At 38.2% G+C, this 27117-nt stretch overlaps 1 protein-coding gene across 3 annotated transcripts in view; it reads right to left on the reverse strand.

Annotated features, from left to right (window-relative positions):
• The window catches only part of NRG2 (neuregulin 2), a 178704-nt gene that overhangs the window by 37437 nt on the left and 114150 nt on the right, over window positions 1–27117 (reverse strand). For 2 of the 3 annotated variants that reach the window (XM_088131442.1, XM_025169839.2), the window contains 3 exons: window positions 20121–20239; window positions 12002–12122; window positions 5249–5307 (listed from right to left, as the gene is read on the reverse strand). In XM_088131442.1, the coding sequence (XP_087987568.1) occupies window positions 5249–5307; window positions 12002–12122; window positions 20121–20239 (299 nt within the window). Of the gene's footprint in view, window positions 1–5248; window positions 5308–5574; window positions 5652–12001; window positions 12123–20120; window positions 20240–27117 lie in introns of all 3 variants that reach the window. The other variant, XM_088131443.1, reaches the window with a different exon arrangement.

Genomic DNA, 27117 nt, shown 5'->3' on the forward strand with positions numbered 1-27117 from the left:
ACTCTGTATGAGCTCAGAACCTCTTGGCTATTTATGAAAGCAGCCCAACTTTTTTAGGCTTCTACACAGCCTTGAAAAAGATGCTGCTGCTTTAATAGTCTACTCCTTAATATGATTCTTAAAGTTGCAGCATCCTATTTTCAGGCTTGCATTGAAGCCTTAAAAAAATCAAGCTGCTATCAGCAGAGAGGTGCTGTGCTTGCACGAGGTCCAAAATATTTCTCCTGAAACATTTTCAAAGCAGTGCAGAACCTTATTATTCTTGCAAATAATTTCTATGACATGCAGAAATATTAAGTACAACTTATTAAACAAACTAATTTGAAACCAAAATTATAGTAAATTGGATGTTATGGGAAATATATTTTCAACCAGTTCTTAAACACATTTACTTGATGGGAAGTCGTCTCAAAATCAGTGGGACTTATTTGGTCTTAAAAGATATTATTAATACCTCCTGAATTAGAGGAACATGAAACCATTGGGTGAGGTCATCTGCAGTTTGGGGTCCAGTATCATCAGTGTGCTGATGATACCCAGCATTACATCCCAACCCCAGGCTGCACAGGTGAAGCTGTCAATGTATTGGCCCAGTGTCTGGAGAATGTTCAGGTCTTGATGGGGAGGACAGCATCAAAACTGAGTGGTTGTGGCTGCTTGGCCCCCTTGACAGGGACATTTCCACCATTGGTCTTGGATGGGGTTGCATCTTGGGGGTCTTCTTGGACCTGCAATTACTGCTGAATGAGCAAGTGGTAGCTGTGGCCAGGAGAGCCTTTGTACAGGTTCATCTTGTGAACCACTTGGACCCTTTCCTTGACCAGAAGGCCCTTCAGAAGCTCATTTATGCCCTAGTCACTTCATGACTGGACCATTGCAATGTGCTCTACATGGGGCTCCCCTTGAAAACCATCATGAAGCTACAGCTGGTTCAAAATGCAGCTGTGCAAGCAGTAACGGGCACTTCTCTTTATGCCCCTGGGTCACAGCTGCTTTGCAAACTGCATTGGTTGCTAACTGGCTTCCATGTACAGTTCAAGGTGCTGGTTGTTACCTATAAAGCCCTTCATGGCACAGAGCCTGGTAATCTGAGGGACTACCTATCTCCAATTGCTTCTGCCCACCCAGTACGTTCAGACAGAGACAGTACCCTCCAGATACCCTCAATTAAATGTCATCTTGTGAGACCATGGGAGCATGCCTTCTCTGTTGCTGCCTCACCCCTGGAACAGCATGCCCCAGAGATAGGGACAGCATCCATTCTCCTGGGATTCTTGAAAGCCCTTAAGACCTGGCACTGTTCCCAGTCTGGGGAGTAGTGTGCCTATGGAGTGTCAGCTGTGTTTTATTGGTAGGGCTGTTTTCAGTCCAGGCTGCTATGCCATTATTTCTACTTGTATATTTGGATACTGTCAGCTGCCCAGAGTCTTCTGGAGTGGGCAGACATAATAAATTTAAATAAATAAGAAAGAAAGAAAGAAAGAAAGAAAGAAAGAAAGAAAGAAAGAAAGAAAGAAAGAAAGAAAGAAAGAAAGAAAGAAAGAAAGGAAGGAAGGAAGGAAGGAAGGAAGGAAGGAAGGAAGGAAGGAAGGAAGGAAGGAAGGATAGAACATTTAAGCTTAAACTGATAGCTTTTTAAAATATTTAATTGGAATTGTATTGTGGCTAAAAATATTGCATAAATGCCCCAGCACACAAATACTAAGGAGATAAAGCAAAATCATAAATTCTAGATTACCCAATCCCAAAGCCACTGGAACGGAATCTCTTTGAAAGGACCAACTAAAACGTCTTAAAGGGAGGGAGCAGCTTTTGAGTCCTTCACAACACTTTTTCTAGCTTGGCGTTATGTGAAACGAAAGTGGAAAGGAAGCTAAGACAGAAGTCCAAATGTGCATGGACAGTCAGATAAGCTAGATCTATTGTGAGTGTTGGTGTGTGTATGTGTTGGTGGCTGGGTGGGTGGGTGTATGAGAGATTGGGAGAGAAGTAAGGCTACCATATATGTGTGTCTGTATGATGTATGGTGTATGTGTGAGAGAAAAAAAGAATAGCAACTGCTCAAATAATATTTTTTCTTGAATATATAGTGTGTTATTTTTATGCATTTTTCCTTCATAGTATAATCCATTTTTAAAACCATACTGTGACTTCAGTTGTAATATGCAGTTTGTTTCATTTCCTCAAAGGATCTCTGCCACATTGGTGTGCAGGTCTCTGCTAGTTCCATTTGATTTTCCATTTGTGAAAAACAGCCAGCTTTAGAATACCCTCTCCTCATACTAATCACGGGCCGCATTGCTGCCTAGCACATGTCTTGAACTACTGGACAAACTCAGCTGGTAATAGTAATAGTTTACATAAACCTTGCTAGGACAGTCATAGTGAAGGTAAATTATGCCGTTCTTTCCCCTCAGAAGGAGTGTTATCTAATTCATTATTTTTCAAGGCATAAAGGGATTTGAGCATTAAGCCCCTCCCTGCTTTTCCAAAAAAGATTAAAATTGTTTATAAATTCACTCATATATCAGAAACTTTGGAAATTATATATTAGGGTGGTTTCCTTAACTTTTAAATCACATATGCAGTAAACAATTCTACAGACTCAAATAGTGTGGGTCAATTAAAATTTATCTTCCATTTCCCTTTATTAATTTTTAGACTTAGTTCTCTTTTTCTGCTGTTAATATAAGAGACTCATGTATTGGATCTCAGTTCTCAAGGTGCAATTATCCAAGACGCCACCTTTTTTAATTGCATAGCAACTTACTTTATACAGAGAAAAATGTAATATTCCACCGTCAACATAGTGTACAATATTCAGAAATTCTTTTGTGCAGTTGCCTTACCATTTAGATAAAAAATTATTTCATTCTCCTACTTGTTATTCTGCTCATTTGATAGTTGCCCAATTATCCTTTTCATCTATAAATATTCTGGAGAGGTTGTTGTTAGCCTGTCCAAGGGAAAATACTTTACAGATTTGGAAATTCTGATACTGGGCTAATGTGTAAACCTCCACTGATGGGCAACAAAGGCTGGCCATTGATGGGGCTCTTCAGTTGGAAACAGGATGTGAAGCTCTATCAGGCTCACTGCAAAGGAGGAAGGCTATGCCTTGTGGCAGGAAGGAGAATTCTGTGGCAACATGCAATGCATGGCACCCCGTCCCATGCTAGTACCTTCTCAAGAGAGTGCTAAAACCCTAGTATTTAACAATAGGGCGGGAAGCTGCACTGTGGGGTGGGAGTTTCCTTCCACTGAACTGTGAGGCCTCTCCACTCAGTTCCTGTCAGCTGTTAGTCAGAGGGCTGACCCCTCTTCCAAAGCCAATCTGGGGGGTATCAGGGAGTATGGTTTTTTCAAAGGGGATTCTCCTGCTCCCCAAAACAGAATGGCCCTGAGGACAGTGTGCAGGAACTGGAGTAAAGGAATGGTGCAGGGGATGAGGCAAAGGCAAGGTCTTGTAGACAAAGGGATTGCCAAGGAACGCTTGTTCTGCGGTTCTGTGCAAGCAAGGAAAGGCTCTCAAGGTATGGAAATGTGTTTGTTAAGTTCTAAGGGAAAGAGAAGTAGTCCATCAATAACAGTAGGGAACTTCTGTATTATGGAATAAATTACAACATTGTATAAACATACATGAATTGCAACTATAACAGTTAAGTAAAGTGAAACGGTGCTTTCTTACTTGCACCTCAGTGTTGCTGATCCTGCTTTTAAAAAAATTTTTTTTGGGTCATTTAAAGTGTGAATTCCTACTAATCGTATTGATTTATCAGCACCATTTAAAATTTCTGGACCTAGCTACATATCCTATACCACTGGACTATACTGCTGTATGAACATCAGTTATATGATTTTGGTAGTACAGGAAAAAAAAGGCATCTCTAAATCACTAGAGCAAATATTTTCTTTCAGGGGGCTGGAGGGCACATCAGGAATGTTGAGTGTGTTGTGGTTGCTTGTGGAAGGCTGCTACTTTACAGACTTCCTTATTCACAAGGGGGCACTAGAAGATAAAAGCTGTACTGAGATCTCAGATTCCCACAATATTTGTCTTAGATAGCTATAAGAGTAACTAAAACTCTGCAGGATATTCATATGATTTTAGAACAGTGCTTTTTCTAAATCTTCCTGGCATGGAAGGCAACTCTGTTTCTGTTACATTTGTCAAGTGATCACATTTCTGCAGAATGGGATTTCATATATCATTATGATCCTCAAAACAATTTGTTTGGTATTTACACAAATATATTTAGATTTAATTCCATTTGATGAAGTAAAAAAGAAACTTGGTTAAACTAGGAAAATAGAGCATGTGGAGGACAAATGCATAAGGAACTTGAAATCTCATCCTTCCCTGATATTTCATAGTTTGACAGAAATGTGTTAACTACAGAGGTCACAGTACAAGAAAACCCCCAAATCTCTCCAGATGGGGAGAGATGACTTAGACCACATTCAGGAATCTTGTAAACCCTTACATACAATTCTGTTGTCAGCTGATGCACATGGTTATGTAGCATATGTTGTGTTTAGTAGTACCTGCTCTTAGTTTAACACTGCAGCAGCAACATTCACTATACTTCAACCTAGTCTTCACTCTACTCTGCAAAGCTGTTAGTGTGAAAGTGAAGTAGAATTAGAGTGCAAGCCAGTAAAGAACTTCTAGTGGAGGAGAATTAAAAGGTGTACATTTTTGTAAGAACGAACTACACACCTGATCCATAAACCCGGGCTTCTGAACAAACAAACAAAAAACATAAAGCCCTATGTTTTACAATGAATTATCCTTCTGAAAGAGCCAGTGCCACAAACAATCTGATTTAACAGGCTTCTGTGCGGTGGTAATAAGAAAGCTTCCAAGTCTGTATAAGGGGAGTCTATCTGTGAGATTACTCTAAGGCGCCTCCAGGTTTATCATATAAGGTGGATTAGTACAAGGTTAGCCCCATCTGTGGTCCTCATCCAAAATCCTCCTAAATCTAGGAGGATTTAGGCCACTTTGCATTAAACTTGATTCAGTCTTTGCTAGATTTTGATTGTGCAATATTGTGCAATATTGATATAATTGATATTTATTATATATATTGAACATTGATATACTTATATTCAGAGTAGAACTGAACTTAATAGCTCTTCAACCACACAGCAAGAGAATGAAGGCTCCAAATCAGAAAAGAGTTGCTTTAAAAGTATCATACAGCTAAGACCAATCAGAGAAAGAGAGAAGTGGAAAGAGACATACTGGAGAAGCTGGCCATTGCGAAGTTCTGACACTGGTCCCCTGTGAATTCATTCGGACACCTAACGAAAGAAAGAAAACCAGAAAGAGAGAAACAGGATAGCATGATATCCAAACAGACTGAAATGAGGTCCTTTCTGATGCCAACTGAATTCCCTTTTGAGATTTCTTCTGGTGCGTGTTTTTGGCTGGTCCCTTACCTGTGTTCCCTAAACCTTAATCAAGATACTAACTGAAAAGAACACCCTCACTATGCCACTCTAAATCCAGCGTTGTACCCAGGAGATTTTTAAGTAGTATGGTGGTGCAATTTTTGTCTTCAAACATACTTTGCTTAGGATCTGGCATGTACAATCGCAAAGGCAGTTTCTCCAAACATCTCTGTCCGAAGAATCCATTTGGACATCTGGAGGAGGAAAAGGGGACAAATCACAGAACAAGGCTGGCATCATCCTAGAGGCTATGGTTAGAAATAAAAGTGCACAGTGATGATTTTTTTTTAAAAAAAAAGCTTCTTATGTAAGACACCTGAGTTTAATCTTTGCTGACTTCCCTATGTCTTTTCATCTGAAATCTTTCCATGATTTCTGAGTTTATAAACCTTCTAAGCATCCACAATTTGTGGAATCTGTTTCAGCTGTGTGACCTGAGAGAACTGCTGCTCTCTCAGGTCTAGTGATTAAAATGATCCTGATTTCCAGAAGGGAAGTAATGGGACATGAAGTAGTGTTCAATGCTCTTTCCAATTTTTGATTCGGGTCATCTGCAATGCACTCTTTGGAACTGCCAGTTTTCCATTCACATTGTGTGAAGCTGGATTTCACATCATTAGTATAATCAGCTGACTAAGCAAAGTACATTATAGACAGATGGAAATCTGTGATGCTATCAGTGACACAGGACACTTCCACACCACCACCATTTTCACTTCCCAAACCCTTATAAGTAGTTTGAAGGATTCTATGATTATCTTCATTTTTGCTAAATCGGACATACTGAGAATAAGAAGCAAAAGCTCTACTCCCTACCCATGATCTGCTGCAGGGCCATCAGCAACAACCTCCTCATGAAGTCATAGTTCAAACCCTGGCCTTTTGTGTCCTGAAGTCAGACACAAATATGGTAGATAAGTCATAGGTTTGCAGTGTGATGTTACAACGCATATTGTGTCACTTGTGCCCCTAGCCCCCTGCAGACGCTTATTATGAGAAGAGTTTACCTCCAACAGGAGAAAGGGAACCACAGCACCTTAAAAAGAAGGAAGGAAAAGTCCTAGATTTGTAGCAATTTCCGCTACACCAAATCTGAGCCAGAAATAAATCAGCTCTCCAATGTTGTTGATACAGGCAGAAGTCTAGAGTAGAATTCAAAGTGTTCACACAACTGACTACATCTAACAAACAAATGAATAAACAAAATAGTTGCACAGGTGGGTGGGCCAAAAGTGAACAAAGAAAAGTTTTTCTGAAAATCTGAGGTTCTTCCACTTTTCAGAAGACATCTCTTAAGACCTTTGCATTCTTACCAAAGAGAAAGTTCCCTTTGGAGTCAAATTTTAGGTAACCGTGTATAGGATTGTACCTTTTGGCTCTGTAATGTATTAAAATGTGTTTTCTGGACAAGTTGAAAAACTTTATGTATATATTCTTTATATATCAGGTATTACTGCTGGGGAAAGAATGGGTATCTTCACAAGGTGACCTATAATTGGGTGTAGGCATGCACTTTGAAACATAGGACTTACTCCTAAACCACTTTCAATATTATTTTCTGCCATATAAACACAACAGACTTTAATGGAATGACTATTCCTTTATTTCTTCTGGATCTAACTGCATAAATACTTCAGCAAACTATCCTACAGATTGTTTCATTCAGGTTCATGATATTATTATTTCCACACCAGCCATGACAGAATCAAATTTTAGTAACAGGTATCTTTGGATTTGGGTCAGCCAGATTAAAGGCTCTCCTGTGAACACCTTTTCCACAAATTCTCAGGAAGAAAATGCTGCAGGACAAACTTTCCATTGAAAAAATTGTGACAGCAGTGAGGTCCAATGTGTCATTGCCATTTGCTTTGTTTAAAACTAGGTTTTTTTTAAGTAGCTTTTAGCTACTTAAGGCTATTATTCAGATTTATATAACATACAGATCCATCCTCTATTTTACATCTGCTAAAGATGAGCAAAACATAAACTTAGCAAAAGCAATATAGTCTTAGTAATCTTTTTCTTTTTACATTACAACTTTTACTCAATCACTCAATTCATTAATAAAGTATACTGGCAGAATGCTCTCACTTGAAGGAAAAAGCAACATTTGGGTCTCTGGCCAAATGGATCTATGATTCTTGTTCTGATTAAAGAATTAGAATAAAACCAAGAAAGGAAATTGTGTAATATATTCAAATTCTAGGGACTCTTAAACATATTTCAAAAGGTATTATTGAACTGGTATCCTTCAGGAGAAGGAACAATATTCAAATAAAAAAAATAACAACAGCAACGACAACAATAATAATTTTCAAAAGTTTCATTTTGAAGGATCATATTTTGTACCCTTACAGAAAACAATTGCTATAGCTTGTGAGGAATGACAAGCAAAAACTCAGTTATTAAAAGCATAAGAATTGGGCTAAGCACCTATTTTATTGAACAGCTGCTGAATAAATTGGACAGGATCCTAAAACTACAGGTTATTCTCCACTTTTGAAGACCTGTAAGAACCATCTTGAAAATTAGTCTGAATAAAAAAATAGATGATGCTAGTTCATAAGAACAAAATAAGAACAGTGTGACAGTTGACTTGGCAGACATAATAAGGAATCAATTATTTTTGTGATCTAGGAGAACTATCACAATGAATTCAGAAACATGCTTCTTTCCCATTTCTTCTCAATAGCTGTCTATTTTTTTTAACTTAAATTATAGGTTAGTATGTTTGCTCACATCTGTTTCTCCTCTTTCCTTTCCTTTGTGTTTCTTCTTCTTCCTCCAGCCCAACCCCAACTCCCACTACAGCAAGCACCTTGGGGCAAGGACCTCATTCTTTTTTTAATTTTCTTTTTTTCTTTTTTCCAGTAAAGCAGGAGATGTTTCCCTCTGTTTCTGGCACAGGCTCTTATAACTATGGGCTGCGATTATTAAAGCATGCTGAATTTGCACCACTGTCACTTTAACATAAATATGAAGCAATGTGCTAAAAAGGGGAGAAAGTCTGAAATATAATTGTCAAATATCTGTTACTGTATCAAATGCAAAACAATTCTAATAGTCTAACAGGGGATATTTAAGTATTATTTTAATAAAGGAAAAAGAAATTCCAGGAATAGAAAGAGTAGGATGGGAGAGAAAAGGGAAATTTATTGGTACAGGAAATGTGTGTCTCCTTAAAGAGCAATACACAGTTGTGAAAACAAAGCAGGAGTGCTAATTGTAGAAAACTTAGAAAGATTCTTGAAATTATGTTTGTTTTTTTAATCTAAAGAAGAAAGAATATAGGGAAATTCCGAGGCTCTTGAAGTAGTTAGTAGTTACAGAAAGTAGTTTGCAATTCTGGAAGTATTTGTACAAATCTATCCCAGTTTGTACAGTACATTCCAGGCATGCAATCCTATATTAAAATTTTCCATGGAAATGTCTGCTTTAGAGGAAATTTCCAAATCTACTTAAAATGTCTCTTTCGGTGAAGTTCCACGACAGTGGGGATAGAGACATTTCACTGGTCTGATGAAATATTTTTTGTACAAATGTTTTATCTAAGAAAAGTAATGAAAAACACTTCAGAAGAAAACTCACTGGCAACTTTATTTGCATCTCTCTTGCCTCATTTCCTTTCTAATCTAATGCACTCTCTGCTGACCTATGAGAACTCATGTGGCAGCATGATATGGAACCAAAGCAGATCCTCACAGACAACCCCACCCACAAGCCACAGTGCATGTTCCATATCAAGCAAACACTGCTCTGAATTTCAAAGATGGATAACGAGAGCTGTATCGATTCCTTTGGCAGCGTCCAGAGTCAAAACAAAAAAGTTAACTGAATGGATAATGGAACATACTTATATTATAAAACCAACCATGTTTTATGTCTTTCACACGTCTCACTGAAAGCAATGAATAAAAGAACATTACTTTTAACAGTACATGCAAATATTATATTTGTGGTGTTCCACATGTCCTTTCCTCCTTGTGGTGGGAGATTAGAGATTCAGAAGATCACTTAGCTTTCTTTAGGAAAGAGAATGCTGGAATCTGATGACATTTTTGTAACAACTTCTTATTATAAATATGCAAGTGAACAGAAAGCCAATTCTTCTCAAAGCAATCCCAGTCCCAACACAATAGATGCACATGCAATACTGCTCTAAAATCTTATAAACTTCTCTGAAACACATCTATATTACAGCTATAAAAGTACAGATGACAAGGAAAATGAAATGACATGGAGGGGCCAAAAATAGGATCAAGCATTCATTGACCCAATTCTATCAATTAAAATAAATTAGTATTGTTAACAGTTATAAACATTGAGCAAATAGCTTACAGGGAAAACTTCACACTGTCATAAAACTCTTTCATTTTTGTGCATATAACCTGCTTCAGGTCTCACCCAATTTGGAAAGCTTTTCTTTCATTTCAGGAAAATGGTTCAACTCCAGTAAATAGTGTGAATGACCAAGCTGCCCAAACTCTATGGAGAGAGCTACCTAAAGGAAATAGCATGTATGTAACAGCTGGGTAAACTAATGGTATCATCAGATTATGAGAAGAAATTCAGTCAAAAATTGTGCAGAAGGTCCAGCAGACTAAAAGGGACGAGGAGTTACCTGATGATCATGAAAGCTGAAAACCAAGTTTACCTGCTGTAAGATTCTATCAAATTTTCTCCTATTTCAATTTTCGGATCAAAATTAGTGGTTCTGGGAAGTGAGGATAACAGCTTGTAAAAAAATGTTCTGGGAAAATAGTATTTAGTCCTACAGATAGTCCTCAGCTTACAACAGTAATTGGGACCGGAATTACCATTGCTAAGCGATGCAGTCATAAAGCGCAACATCACGTGACAGCATCACTTAGTGACGGCACTCCTGGCACTCCCCATTGCCATCATTAACTGAATCCCAGTGGTTGTTAGCCGAGGACCCACCCCAATCAAAGCCATTCCGGGTTTGGTCTTTCCCAGCCCTGAGCCTCGGTAAGGTAAGGAACTGCCTCCTTTTCAACTCCCACCACTTGGTTATCTCTCCTCCCCATTTCTGCCCTTTTGGCGTCCCTGAACCCTGCCTAGTGGGGCGCCAAGCAGCCTCAGGACCTTGCAGCTCTGGGGCTGCTTGCCACGCTGCAGCTGAGGGGCTTCTTGGTGCTGCGGCTCTGGGGCTACAAGAAGACCCTGAGCCACAGTGCAGTGCAAAGCTGCAGCCACCCCTGGAAGCCCCAGCCACCCCAGCAGCACAGTATGAATCTGCAGTGCCCCAGGAAGTGCCAGCAGTGCAGTGCAAAGCTGCTGCGCCCTGGGAAGCCCCAGCAGCACAGTGTGAAGCCACCCCTGGAAGCCCCAGCCGCCCCAGCAGTGTGGCGTGAAGCCGAATCCACAGCGCCCCAGCCCAGTCCTAGTCACAGTTGCTTTTGCCACCCTGCACTCTGAGGGTCTCCCACCCCACACTCCGCTGCCTCAGCTGACCTTCTCCATCTTCTTGCTTCCACTGCTGAGGCATGCCTGGCCTGGCCCTTTGCAAGGCAGCTGCTGGCCACATGAGGCCATCTTCCCCAGATCTCATGAGGAAACCGCTGTGTGCAACCTTGGGAAGAAAGCCTCGTGTGGCCAGCAGCTGCCTCGCAAAGGGCCAGGCCATAGATTTTTAGTTGAAGATCTCTCTATAAACCAGCTATGAACACCAGCCATAACTGCTGTTAGATCACTCAGTATCAGAAAATTGCAAGGAAATGTACCTCAGATCCTGTATGTACACCTATTCTTCAAACAGTTATCTTATGGGAGGCCTCAAGAAATGCCAGCTTTCGTTACTGTCTCTGGCATTATATTTTTTAATTTTTTAAGCAGAGATTTAAACGTCTTTCATTCTTTTTCCTATAAAACTTAGGTTTATTATGTTTCTCATTTTTTCCTTCCAGTTTTATTTAATAATTACTAATTTTATCTATAGGCAAATAAAAGTACAAATAAAAAAAGCAATGCCTTTTGCTGATACCTTTATTGTGATATCAAACTTTTGATTATGACAGTGACTGGGCTACCAGATTTGGGCTGCAAAAATATAGATGACAGTAAAAAATTAAGACTTTCTGTATCTCTCTGCTTCCATCTAGTACCCATCCAAATGTTTGCAGTCCAAATCTGGTGGGTCTGGACTATGAATATTCAAGTTTTTTTCATTAGAAAAATGATGCTATCATGAGTAGCTAGGTTGCAGAGAAAAGGGAAACAGGCCACCCTTCCTTGAGTTGGAAAAAAGAGAAAAAGAGAACATGGAGCTGGGGGAGAGAGTGGGGCATTGATTCTAATGACCCAGAACAAATGGATTGAGAAAGAAACCTTCTATAGCATTGATCTATACAAAGCTAAAAGTAATGGAATCAGTAGCTATGCCACTACAACCAGCCTCTTCTCTCCTTAACTAATCTCATTGCCAAATATCCACCACTATGACATTGCCCTTTTGCATGTTACATTTATTCTACTGGATTGCAAAGGTGCCTTTGAGCTGGAGAGAAGAAACGCTTTCCCTTACCTGCATGACAACTGATTTATGCCCTCAATGTAGTAGCACACTCCACCGTTCACACAATAGGATTTCACTGTTTCATTGCATTGTCTAGTATGTCCAGGCCCAGAAGGCAGAGTTGTGGTTACTGCAAGGAAAAGGAGACGTGTTACCTTGTTATTTAACTATTTGGTTTCTTAAGTGCACTAGTTGCTACACTGAAAATTCCTTTAAAAAGTGGGAGGGAGGGGCAACAATCTATAGATCTAGATTTACCATTTCATTTATTTACTTCTATTAGTATAGGAATTTGTACTTTGCTCTTCAACAATTTCCAGGTCTAGTTACAAGGACTCTAAAAAAATGTAATAAAGCATGTAGTACAAATGAAAACAAACAAAAAAATGTGTTTTCTAAAAGGTCAGCAAGGTAAAGTTGGATTGAAAACCTGAAATATTTTTGGTACTGAAATATTACCAAAATAATCAAGGCACTACTTCAAGAAAACTCTCCTTTTTTTTCCAAGAAGGATTCAGAAACGGGCAATGAACATGATCAGGGCACTAGAAACTATAGCCTATGACAACATTTGAAGGAGCTGGGAATGTTTAACCTTGAGAAAATATGATGTAACTGAAAGGATGTTATGAATACGGCTAATGCCTGCTCTCTTTTTGTTCCCGAGTGCGAGATACAGAATAATGGACACAAGTTACAGGACAGCAGAGTCCTCCTGTATGTTAGAAAAAAAAATCCTAACTCTAGGAGTAGCTGACAATGGAGCCTATCATCGTGACAGCTGGAGGGCTTCTCTTCATCAGACATGTTCAGGCAGAGACTAGACAGCCCACTCTCTGCGATGCTTGAATTTGGATTCCTGATTTAGGGCCTAAACTGCCCCTTCCAAATCTATTGTTCTATTCTTCTCTTATACCTACACCATGCACACATCAAACTACAATTTCTGGGCATTGTAGCAGATTGGGCTGCTATAGGGAGGTGAACAAAGGGGGTTAAAAGGTGTTTTAAAAAAAACAAACACCATGACAGGGGAACTACTGTTTTGTTTGGAAGAGACTATCGGGGAATCAGTCTTTGAGAAAACAGCAGTTCATATAGACCAAATGCAATTCAAGGAAGGCTTCTGTCAAGAGACTTGTGACATTCCTTTGCCTGGCATCGAGAGACATCTTAGCTGTAGATGCCAGATCCAGAAAGGATAATAAAATGTAGGGTGCCTCAGGCATTGCATGTTTTGTAGAATTTGTGGTGGGCAGCACTTCCAGAGGGACAATGAGCTAAAAAAAAAAAAGAATGCTAGAACAGAGACATAGACATTTTAGAGAGAATTGTCTTATTTAATAGTGATCTATCTGCACTGAGGCAAATATTTGACAGAGGAATAGACTAAGGTTTGAGGAAAAGGATGATGTCATTGAGGTGATTTACCACTGAGTAGACATGCAACATGAAAATTAAATAGATTAGAAAAATTAGATTAGAAAAAGTAATAGAGAAATCTGCAGGGAAGCTATCCGAAAAAGAAAGTCCATTTTTTCTAGTATATACTTCAGATAAAGCTGGTAAGAAGCCATTTTTGATGTAGAAATCTGTTCATGATTTGACTATGTGAATGCTATGCTATACTCAACTTTCTTTGTTTTAACATGTAAAAGATTTGTGTTTTAGTAAAAAGAGAAAAAGGCACTTTTTGCCTCAAAATAAATATCTATGTCTAAGAACCAGGAGACAAATATTCTAGGGAAGCTTGACAGTATAATTCAAAAATTCTATTTTCTTATAGTAATGCTATTTAGGAAAACAGAAAACAATACTTTGGACCTCTTGTTCCTGATTTTTTTTCTTTAGAGTCTTTTTGTAATCCATAGTATTTTGAAAGTTCTTATGATCTGTAATAGTACAGCAGAGAGTTCCTCATTTGTAGCAGACCAACACCACCCTGTGGTCTGTCCACAGTACTGGATTTTCTTTTGGGGTTTTGCTGTTAAATAATTTACAAACTGCTGTATTATTGTGATCTGGGCAGCTCTGTAATTATATTTTCCTTATTGAATGTCTGAATTTTAATACTTGAAGTTAAAAGGGGGGGGTACGTTTTATTTTATTTTAATAATAAAGTTTGATCTTGTTTCGCTCCTGTGGGGAGGAGATATGTCCCAACTCCCCAGTTGGGGGTGGGTAGGTGAAGGGGCAAAATCTTTTGGTCACCACACCTCTACACTACATAGTTAATAGGTGGCACTATCCAAATTATTTTGATATTTGCATTTTGACCTTTTAATCACCAGAAAAGCAACAAAGGGTATGACAACCTTGTCTCTCTTGCAGGAGTAGATGCCAAGTGAGGCACCCCTTGGAGGACAGGTGGTGGCAGCTACCCAGATTCTACCCCAAAGTTAGAAGGGGTAAGGCCAGGTTGTGAAAACTCAGAAGGCTTCTGAGACAGAAGACTTGGGTACTCAACATTGCTACATATAGATTTAGTTGTGATCACAATTTCTTGAAGAGAAAGAGGTAAGGAGAGTTAGGGACCTGGTCCTGTGATAGTTATGGTGTGTGTGTTTGTGTGTGTCAAAATTTGCAAAATGACGAGTACAATCATTACAATCAAAAGCTTACTCCTTTTGTAAGGTTGTATAATGTCAACACAAGTACAAAAGAGTTGGGCATTAACTGCTATGCTGTACCCTCCATTCTACAAATCCTGAACCCCCACAAATGTTGCTGGCTGTGACAATTTAATATTTTTTTTTAAAAAATGATCCCACTGCCTTTTGATGAGAGATTGAAACTTGTAAAGGAAACCCTGAGAAAGGAATGAAAGAGCCATTGAGGGGAGAATGAAGGAGTGAGCCATTAAGGAAGGACTTGGAAAAGTAATTACACTATCCAGAGATTGAAGCAAGCATGAGAAAGATGTTCATATAATCCTGCTTTGATTTAATTCAGCAAAAGACAGAGAGAAACTTGGAGAGTATTTTACAATTCTGTTACATAGCCTACAACAATAAAGAAGCATTCTTGGAATCCCTGTGGTGTCCATTTCTTGACCTGACTTACCTGACCTACCTTGAATTTGAAAGCCTTTCCAAGTTTCTCTCTGATAATTGTATGTACTATTGATCTTTCTTTATTTTATAACCTTTTAAACAATTTTAAATAGAATTTTTTTTTTAATCTCAATGTCTCTACTATGTTTGTTGACTTATTTTTTTGCTTTATTGCTTAGCTAGTTCAATTTCCTAAATTTTACTGAATTTTATTTGGTTTACATTAGCTTTTTATTTGTTTCCGCATTTTATCAGGCTACTTCTTGGTGATGTTTTTAGGGTTTTTTTTTTTTATCTGCTAAGTAATTTATAGGACACCTAAAGAATCTGTAATAAAGGTTTTTTTAAAAATGTCAACAAATAGAAGAAAGTAACCAGAAATTACTCTGTGTTCTCCATCCAATGGTTTGAAAATAAAAATGATTGTACTGTATACCTAATAACTTCTGGAAAATTTACCTCATGAGCCAGGATACTTGCTATATTTCACAGACTTTTTGTATGGTATGAAATCTTTAAAATGTCCAATCTACTGGTATCATTTAATTGGTAAGCCTAAGTCCAGCATTATGTACTTCCTAAATTACATTAAGAAAGTCTACCAAAAGAAAAGACTGAGGGGAGTCGTTTTAACTCAAGCTTAAACAGAGATTGGCTTTTTTGACATTACAATGTTTTTTAATGGGTTAATTTAAACATTTTGTAAAATGGATATGCAACCATAAAAAAGTTCATTCCAAAGTGATTCTCTATAATATAAATAAATAATCAAAGGACACAATACTCTGACCCAAAGTTAGAAAGGGTGCTTTGGGAAAAAAGTGGGCACCTTCTATGGTTTGACTGCTCCTTAAAGAAGCCACAGCTTTTCCGGGGCTCCCATGGTTGGCTGTGCAGCTCAGGAAAATACATGTTTGAATTAAAGAGGTGTTGCGGTGGCAACAGGGTGGTGGCAGCAGGGCAGCTGAAATCTAAAAGCCAGTAGGGCGATGGGAGGCAATATGACAGGGTGGTCACTGGAAGTAACGCAAACGCATCATGATTTACAGTCAGTGGATTCATGAATCTTCATGAATCTGACTAACTTCTTTTAAAGCTATCTAAGATGACTGTCAACAGTGCATCCTATAGCATGACTTTCTCCAAATGATGCATTATGCTATAACATTTGTCACGTTTCCCCTCACTCACGGTTTGCTGAACTTAAAGGATACAAAGTTGTAAGCTTTCTTCAACCTCCAGATCATTTTGATTGGCTTGTTCTGTCATTATTCCTGCTCTCCAATGTTTGTTTTGAAACAGGGAAAATAGAAGTCTCCAGAGAGCATAGCTTAGTGATAAGATTTATCCTCATCTCCAAGGAACAGTATTTCTAATGCAGTTTACATTGCTACTTCCTATCATTACCTATTTCAGTGCACTGGGAACCAAATCTTCTGTTTTCTACATCTGAGTTGGACAAATTGCCAACTATTAAACCAGTGAAATTAAGAACTGCGAACTTTAGGTGATTTTGTTTATTAAACCATTCCCAGGATTAAATAATATGTTCGTTTCTCATGCTCCCACACTCCAGTTTTACTCATTACCAAGTGTTTGGATATTTTGCATCCACATAGCTCAATGGCTTTCATAATTCATCATTGTCATTTAAAAGAACTATATTATGTATAATTTATGAATGACTAAATCTTCATTTTTATCATTATTATCACTACCACTATCCAGAATAAAATTCCAATTAGAAAAGGGACCAACTCCTTGATTTATAACAATACACAGTACAACACTGCAAATCACACAAAGTGCAAAACATGTTTACATTCTCAAAATATGTAGATTACTTTCATAATAACGACTTCGGTATTTATCATGCAGAAATGTAAGCTTAATCACAAAATAGTTTTAGTCAATACATCATTTAGATACCAATATTTACACTTAAACTATTCTAAAATCTGAGTTGCATGGCTTCAGAGTATCTTTCTTTACCAGAAAGTTATTTTTAAAATAAAAATTAGAAGCCGTGTGCTCCTTATCACTAAGCTATGCTCCTGTCTTGCACCATGCTCTCTAAGGTCTAAGTGTTAAGCCTTGCAGAGCTTTGTGGAGGATGGCACAGTTAAAAGTGCAAAAATCAAAGGCAAGGCTGCAGAGACGGAACATTAGGGAAGCCAGTACCAATGAAAAGATTTGAGGAGTGCAGCCCTATGTACCAAGCAGAGAAATAAATGATTTTGGCAGGCTAAAGCAAAGGCCATAAGCAAGATGCCAATATCTATATTAGGACAAAACCTTCATTGGGTCAACCGAAAGGTCAGAAAACATTGCACAAGCATCCATATTTTTCAGGCTTCTTCATCAAGCTTGATGGGATGCAAAGCAGTCAGCAAGGAAGACCTGGACAGAGGCGAGACCAATGAAGTATTTCTACAGGAAAGTCAGAGAAAGAATCACAAGCAGGATCTGAATGTTACCCCTTTTTTACAGTTGCCTCTCAGCTGAAGTATTAAACAATGCTACCTCTGATTCAGATGGTGGTATACGCTATCAAAGCAAACAGCCTTACCATTCATGTATTTATCTAGTCCCCATTTAAAACTATCACATTGGCCACTGGCACATGAGATGGCAATGCCTGCTGTAATCTAATAGTGTATTATGTGAAGTATTCTTTTATTGGTGGTAAGTCTCTCTGCATTTAATTTCAATGGATTACTTTGAATTAAAAGATGACAAAACAGGAAGAAAAAATTCTCTATACTTCTCTTATTGTCAGGGGTAAAAGTGATCTTGTTAATGGCTACATAGGATGAAACAAGAAGGAAAGTGTTAGTATTGCTATTACAGATATGGTCAAAAAGTGCATAAGTGTCTGCAGCTAGCTACAGTGATGGAAAAATGACCATACACCCCTGGTAATGTATTGAAATAAACTTTGGACTTATGTACTTATGTCCTGACATCAGACACAAATTACAATTTTCAGAGTTTTTGTTGTGACATTGTGGCACACATTTTATCACTTTGCCAACCCCCCAAAACATCCATGGCAATGGGGATAGCTGGTATGTGACAAATTGCATTTCAAATTATGGTATACATCTATGAAAAAAAAAAAGGTATGAAGTTACAGGACTGTAGAGAGGATCAAAATACTGGCAAAGAAAGGAAAGAAATGTCATCAACTACAAGTGATCCTGAAAACCACTGGGTTGTGTTTTTTGGGTGGGGGATATTTTTTCAGTTGCTTGCCTTTTGAGTGTATGGTCAATGCAATACAAATACATGTACTGAGCAAAAAATGCAGAGGAACCACTGCAAAGAATGCTGCAAGGGCAGTTCTCTAGCAGAATGAGCAATTTGAAAAGAACCAGATGAATACAGAATAAATTAGTAGAACATGCTTGCTCCAGGTCCCTTCATTAAAATTATGAGATCTTGTGGGACCTCAGAGATGTACCTTTTCTATGGCTGACCCTGTCCTGTGGGGTAGTATATTTCCTGAAGTGCACATTGTCATTTAGGAAAGCCCTTAAAATGGGGCTTTTTCATCAGGACAACCTATCACCCTGCAATAATAGTGGGATTTAGTCCTTGGTCCTTGGTGTTTTCTTTTCCAATACAATAATATATATTGGGGAAGGGGTGTTGGTTATTTTTTATTACTCTTTTCCACTTGTTTTACTGAGTAAATATGTTGTAGAGGGCCTAAAGTCACTTGGATGCTTGCAGCAACTTATAGATTGAACAAATAAATAGAGTTTCTGAAACCTATAAAGGTGAAGGAATCAAGGATGGTGCAAGAATCAACTGCAGCACAAAGGTCAAAGATGGGAGGACAATATCTAGTAACATATATAAATGATGTTAAGAAGAGAGTCAGACAAACAAAAGACAGTCATTTAAATATAAATGGTGAGAAAGAGTTCCAACGGTAGAGACCGTCAAAAGATGATACAAAGGAAGGCTTAAGAAAACACAAGATGCATTGAGAGAGACAGAAGAACAGCAGACTTTCCCAGCACTGCTACCTGCCCTGTCCTTTTGATGGGGGCTGGGAGGAAGGGCAGAAACTATGAACTTTTGTTATCTGAACATAAGGTACATCACACCAGAATGCTGCATAACATTGATACTAGAATATTAATTTTGTTTGGCACTATGTGTCCCCAAATGAACATGACATTCAAATAATAAATTTATAGTACGGATGAATAGGAGCAGAAACTGTGCAGAGCCACCCTGCTTGCATTCCTAACAAGCCTATCCCTACAGTATCAAAACCAACCACTTAGTGAAAAGGGAATGTTTGAGAATTAGAACAACATTCTGTTGTAGAAATCCTGCAAAAACACTCAGGAAGAATGCACATTCAAGAAAAAGCTAAAATGATTTTTTTTTCTCTGTTAAGTTTATTGTGTTATTAGAGCAAGTAATGGGGATCTTTAGAGCATTATTATTCAATGCAATTAAATACCTGGCTTGCAACAAAATCCTACACACAGTTACCTAGGAGAAAGATCCATTTGCCTCAATGAGACTTCTTCCTGAGCAGACATGCATGTGGTTGCAATCCTATGTACACATATTTCAGAGAAGGTACCACTCTGGAGCTTATTTCTGATACATAGAATTGGGATCCAAAATGCACAGAGTTTGTGGGAAAGACCACAAACAAGCACAAAATAGACAGCTTCTCTTTGTTTTTTTCACCTGCATCCAGTAGCTTTAGTTGCAGTCACGTCTTGTTATACTTAGCATTATTTAATCTAAAATAACAACCTATCCCAAGTTCACACTGGACATATTTACCAGAACATATTGCTGTATTATAAAAATCTGTAGACCCTCTGAAATTTTGAATAAGGATTAGTAGCCTAATTGAATAAAAATGCAGCTTCAATAACAAAGAACCTTTAACCAAATTGATATCACAACTGTCTTCTTTTTCATGAGCACACACCTGCGCACATACACCCTGAAGGCATGCTTATATCTGGTCTTCTTCTCCCAACAATTGTAAAAGCCAGTTGAAACTAAATGTATCATTTTGATTCGACATTATAACTTACCACTCCTGACTGTGAGACTGCCTGTGGCTATGTCTGTTCCCAGCACGTTCTCTGCTTCACAACTGTATTCCCCTGTATCTTCAACTTTCACTTTACTGAATTGAAGTCTAGATATTTTCCTGAAAAAAATAAATAACGCTTAGTTATTACACATTTTGATTGGTCAAAGGAATGTAGTCTGATCACAAGGATCATTGTAATTTGAGAACACATCTGCCAGTTATTACACTCTCTTTCGAACAAGGTATGCTAGGAAGCACCCAAAGTGGTGATGGGGGTGGGAGGTATATGTACATTGTTTTTAACGGTGATATCTTCCTTTTCACCCACCATGCTGAGTTTCATGGAGAGAGCCCTGAAGGTTACAGGAACTGTACATGTTGCACCTCAAGGAAGGTAAGCACGTTGTATCATCCCATTTTTAGGACTACAGTGGAACCTCGGGTTACGAACGCCTCTGTTAACGAACTTTTCGGGTTACGACCAGCTCCGGCCGCAAAAATTTACCTTGATTTGCGAACTCCGCCTCGGGGTACGAGCAGGATACGCGGCCATTTTCCCTCCCGTGACATGGTCTGCGGCCATTTTTCCGCCCCTGACACGTGGTCTGTGGCCATTTTCCGCCCCTGACACATGGTCCGCGGCCATTTTTCCACCCCTGACACGTGGTCCGCGGCCATTGTCCGCCACTGACACGTGGTCCGCGGCCATTTTCCGCCCCTGACACGTGGTCCGCGGCCATTTTTCCGCCCCTGACACGTGGTCCGCGGCCATTTTTCCGCCCCTGATACGTGGTCCGCGGCCATTTTCCGCCCCTGACACGTGGTCGTAGGGAGGGGGACTCTCCCTCCAAGCAATAGCCGCCTCCCTGTCCTCCACGCCAGAACAGATTAACGGTAATTACATTGAACCTTATGGGGAAATTTCCTTCGGGTTGCGACCAATTCGGGGTGCGGCCAGAGTCACGGAACGAATTAAATTCGTAACCCGAGGTTCCACTGTACTGTATCTGGGCTGCAAAAATCTGGACCACTAGGTAGCAGCAGAAACAGAGGTATCTACATTTTTGTTGCCCAGATATGGTAGCTCTATTATTCTACTCTGTATTTAAGGTTCATGTTGAAAGACTATACAGGTAGTCCTTGCTTACCAACTGCCTTGTTTAATGACCGTTCAAAGTTATGATGGTGTTAAAAAAAATAGCTTTGCAACCAATCCTCGCATTTATGATTGTTGTATCCCATAGTCAAGTGATCTCCATTTGTGTGCTTCACAACTGGCTTGTGACAAGTGGAGATAATAGAGAAGGTGGAAGTAAAATACTAAGACACGGTCACATGATGTTTTGCTTAACGACCATGGTGATTTGCTTAACATCCAAAGAGGAAGTAAGGTCATAAGCCGATCATGGTCACATGTTTCGCTTTTGTGACCGCGATGCTTAGCAACCAAGTTGCTGGTCCTGATTGTGGTCGCTAAGCAAGGACTGCCTGTATAGCCCTACATTTTATTCATTTGCCTGAACCTAAAGTTCAGTTTATGAAAAATTTCTGTTACATGTGATTAAGCCAAAATCTGTTTTGTTTTTGACTCTCTGTTAAGAACTTTTTCTAATGTGTGAAAAAGTGTGAAACTGTCTATGACTCATTAAAGCAGCCCTGTCTCATCCTTGGACTACTGTAATGTGTTGTACGCTCAAGATCATCTGCAGCTGGTACAGAATGCAGTGGCTCATCTGTTAATCAGCACTTTATACCAAGAGCACATTATACCTGTGCTTCAGGCCCTGCACTGGCTCCCAATAGGCTTCTGGGTGCAATTCAAGGTCCTAGTTATTACCTACAAAGCCCTATGTGGCTCAGCATCTGGATACCTGCCAGACCACCTTCTCCTGTTACAGTTCACCAGGCCAACACAGTCTTTCCAGGAGAAACTTTTGGTTGTACTCTGCTCCCATGAAGTGAGGGGGGCTGAGGCACAGAGGCACTGCTTTTCAATAGCCACACCTACCCTTTGGAATAACTTTCCCATTGAAATTAGGTTTGGCGCCACCTTGATTTCATTTAGGAAGATGCTTACAATTGTAGAGCATTTTTTAGACTGACTGGTACCACCTCGCCTGAATGAATAAATGCATGCATGTGTTTCTTATCTTTATTTCATTTTCAATTTTGTCTGGATGTTTTATGTATGTTTTTATCAACGTTAACTATGGATGTTTTAATATTAGGCCTCATGGATGGTTTATCTGTACAGCACTGCTGGAAGCATTACAGGATTTGGCCAGTATATTAGTTGAATAAATGAACAAACAAATAAACAAATAAAATTTTACTATGACCAAATAAATCCTGAAGAAAGAAGCACTTTTTCTGGATATTTGAACAGGGCTTTAATGACCATTTAGACAGAAGCCAACACAAAGGAAAATATATATTCAAAGCAATTTGGAAATTGCATTGCTTAAAGCACACTGATTTATTAATACTTGGAAGACAAGCAAACCTTTTTTTAAACATTTCTACATGTTATTTGGCTAAATATCAAAGTTATTTGAGAACAGATAGGATTCCAACTTCTACTCCAGGTTGGTTAATATATTAACAAATGTACAGAACTTCAACACCATGCCCCAATTCAATTAAAACTCTCCAATTGGTTGCTTTATAGCTACTACCAAATGTATCCCCTCTCTCTCCTATGTTATTCCTTCTCATTATAGAATTGTTAGCTCAGAATATCAGAAAGAAAAAAATTCAGTCTTAAATTGAAAACAGAGTATTGTGTAATAAATCTGTCAGCAGATGACATGCTTTGTTTACTTCAAAATCCTAATAGAAATAAAACTTAATTGCAAATGGAATTAAACACATTTTATGCAGTATCAAATTTAAAACTTAATTTTAATAAAGCCTCTCCAATGTTAATCAGAGAGACAGTTTGGTGTAGTGGTTAAGGCATCAGACTAGAAACCTCAGGACTGTGAATTCTAGTCCTGCCTTGGGCACAAAGCCAGCTGGGAGACTTTGGGCCAGTCACTCTCTCTCAGCCCTAGGAAGAAGGCAATGGCAAACCACTTCCAAGGAACCTTGCCAAGAAAACTGCAGGGACCAGTCCAGGCAGTTGCCAGGAATCAACATGGACTCAAAGGGCCAAAAAAAAAAAAAAAAGAAAGTTAATCAACCCTGATAAAGAAACATCTTCAAGAAGCTATAGTACTGGACTTCAAGTCAGCCCTGATAAATTTAGTTATGTAGGAGTGATGTGGGAGTATGCATATATGTATTACAAATGATTGGCATCAATTAGAGCATAATAATTATGATTGCATTTACAAAAGATTAAAACAGAACTTAAATAATGGCATCAGCATTTCATTTTTGTAGCTTAACTGTTTCAAGATAACTATTCTTCCTAAAATTCGACTATTACTTCACATACTCCAAGTTCCATTGCTTTCTGCCTGGTTTTGAATGTGGTGAAGAATTTTCACTGATATATAACAATGTTTTAAAACAGTATTAGGTAAGCATTATAAAACTCCTGAATACTTTTAAGAACAGCTGTATTTAGAGCTCACAGCTATGTAGTCTAGAAGGGATGTTATCTTTCTCCAGAGGAGCCATTGATGAAAATGATTTTCAAGACAACTGTGAGAAATTCCTAATTCAAATCAAATTCAGATTTCAACATTTTACTTCACTATGGTCAATGACAGGCAAGTTAAAAAGAAAAACTCAGAAACAATGACCAAGTACAGTTAAGACAGCATAACCTAAAAAAACTGAAACCAGAGTAAGAGAGAAACTGAATAAAATGCAGTAAAACTATATAAAACTTAATATAAAGTAGAAATAGAATAAAATAAAAGAGAGAGGAGATTTCATAATATCATCACTCTAAGATTAGGACTTCTTATGCTTTTTTATGGAAATTACTGCAGAGAGGTTTCTTGCATTTCCACTGAAATCAAGCTATATTATGCTTATAGAATTCCCACAATGTATTTAGAAAGTCACACATTTTTAATTGGCTAAGGTTAATCTGGCTATATTTGTTCTTGACCAAGTCATGCTGATTTCTATCAATGAATTCATCATTTACTAGATGCTTATATTCTGCTCTAGAATCTCTGCAGATATCAATGTCAGATATTGTTTCTCCTTGGTTTTCTGAATCCTTCTTTTGCCCTTTTTGAAAACAGAGAAAATATTTGCTCTCCTCCGATCCTCTGTCACGCTACCTATTCTGCAGGATTTCTCAAATACAGCATAAATTCAAAGGAAATAGGTGTTCCTTGATTTTGAATATGAATCTCAAGGTTCAATTCCACCCTTTCATCCTTCTTGGTGGAAATACATTTTTTTTTTTCAGAAGAGAGTGAACCAAAAAGAGTTTAGTAGTTGGACATTTTCTTTACTACTCAACAGCATATTTTTGTCTTAACTGAGCAGCTCATATATTGATTTTTCTTTCTTTCTTTTTTGTAACTTATCTGAAGAAACCATTTTGCCAATGTCAGCACATCTTGAGCTGTAGCCTTTCTGACCATGTTTGCAATTCTGCGCTACCTGTCTATACTCTCACATTTTCATGAGTTGATCTTGTCCCTCTTTCCACCTGCCATATCTGTCCCTGGTTTGGTTTCCAGAGCTTAACTTTTTCAATCCCCGTTCCATGGGATTAAAGCCTTAGCATGATAGGGCTCAGTAACACACATTATCTTGAGAGCCATGCTATTGGGAATGTGAGCTCTTGATCACTCTTGCTGATAAGGTCAAAAGGGCAGAGTAAACCTGAGTTGGGTAATGGGAGGTAGGGCTCTCCAGGTGTGGGGGAAGTCAACCCACTTAGGAGGAGGTATTCTAACATGTAACTCTAAAGAAGGCAATGGTAATATGTGTCATGGCTATATGCATAGTTAGTAAAAAAAAAAAAAAAAGACAATGAACAAGGTCATTGCTATCCTTGCCAATCGTTTTTTAAATATGGTTTTATGACCTAAATCATTTGATTTCAAAAAGCCCATGGAAGTCCTCAGTTCACTTATTCCTAAAACATCTAATTTAATTTAATGTACTTGACTTTTGCTCTGGTAATTTAAGGTTTCCTTGGTTTATGGTTCTCATATTCCATTTCCAGTTTTATAAGACCTTATAAAATGAGGGAGTCGTGCCTTAAATATTTAAATCAACAAGTTAGGGAGCCAGACTCCCAAGTTGGCAGTCACTCCTCTAATTATTGGGAAATTTTCATGAGTTGATCTGGAAGTGAACACATGTCCAGACCAAAGCCACAAAGAAATGTTACAGTGACAGTATTGAAAGAGGACCCCCACCCCATTTTATAAGATACAACTGGAAATGGAATATGAAAACCTTAAACCAAGGAAACTTTAAATTATCAAAGCAAAAGTAAAGCATATTAAATTAAATTAGATGTTTTAGGAATAAGTGAACTGAGGACTTCAATGGGCTTTTTGAAATCAAATGATTTAGGTCATAAAACCATATTTAAAAATATTGTTTTTAAATTAAAATTAAAATCATTAATTTAATTTAAATTAAATAATTGGCAATGATAGTAAGAAAAAGACAATGAAAAAGGGCATTGTTAAGTATGCATATTGCTCATGAAACAACATCTATTTATCAGATTTATTCAGGGAACATCAATGTTACACAAATTGCAAAAGTAGAAGACACTGAGGATTTCTATGGGAAATGGCAAGAGGTAAATGAAACATATAGAAAGAATGTACTACTATGAAGAGGTGATAGAATGCCAAAGTTGGATAAATGCAACACTGGGCCATTGGGTAAATGCAACAATGGTTTAATGGAGCTTTCCAAAATGAATTTTTTGTTCACTGCCAGCCCTGCTTCAAGCTACAAGCCACCATGATTTGTGTGCCAGCAGGATTTGACAATCAATATATAAAGTCAGTGTAAGGAACAAATTCAGTACGCTTAATATGTAAAAGAAAAACCAAGGGACAAGAGGAAGAAAGAAAAGATGCTGTCAAAACTAAAGCAGAAAAAACTATTCCCATAATTTCAAAAAGAAAAATAAAAAAGATCTAAGTAGTTTCAAAACAAGAAATCATGGTAGCTATGGAAAGATAGAGAATTGAGCAATAAGAATTTAATTTAATTTAATTTAATTTAATTTAATTTAATTTAATTTAATTTAGGTGCTGCCCTACTCCAAATGATTCTGGGCAGCTCTCAATATAACAAAGAAAATAAAATACAGTACAATTCCAAAACAAATAAGGAATAGCAGGTAAAAACCAAGATGGTGAATACAGGGCTCCAGCCACCTTAGCCCAAGGCACGGGGGAACAACCATGCTTCAAGACCCTCCAGAATGCTATCAGGGTGTGAGCCACCTGGATTTTAGGGAGAACTTCATTCCAGAGGGCAGGTGCTGAAAGATGCCACTGTTTAATTGAAGGGACCTAAAGCATGCCAATCCTGTCAACTCATATTGGCCCAGCAGACACCATGGAAGATAGACAGTCCCTCAAACAAAGCTCAAAGAAGAACATATGATAACTGAATGCAAACTTTCGGTATCAAGTGCAGAGGGACAAGGACAGATACCTCAATCAAGAATCTCAAGAAAATATAGGAAAATAATGACAAAAGGGTTATATTGAAGGATATTTTTGAATAATGGACCCAGGAGTTAATTTTAAGAGTCTCTGCCTCTATAGACTGAGTTTAAAAGATGCTAAGGAAAGGAACAAGTTTTACTGGACAAGACTGAGAGTGATCTGAAAGTGGATTTAAAAATGATAAGCTACAAGAATGATGTGGAAAAAGATGTTACGGTGGACATACAAAATAATCTGGCTGATGTCTTAATAATTAAAAGGGATATACAAATAAACCAAGAGAGTGACCTGGATAATTTTCCTATATTGGATTTACAAAAGAGGTTTGATAAAGCTTTGAAGAATTTTGTGAGAAGGGATAAAGAAAAAATGAAAAGA

Source organism: Python bivittatus, unplaced genomic scaffold, assembly GCF_059951505.1.
Source record: "Python bivittatus isolate LINGU-HERP-01145 unplaced genomic scaffold, Pbiv_v1 ctg000960_np1212, whole genome shotgun sequence".
Lineage (NCBI taxonomy): Eukaryota > Metazoa > Chordata > Lepidosauria > Squamata > Pythonidae > Python > Python bivittatus.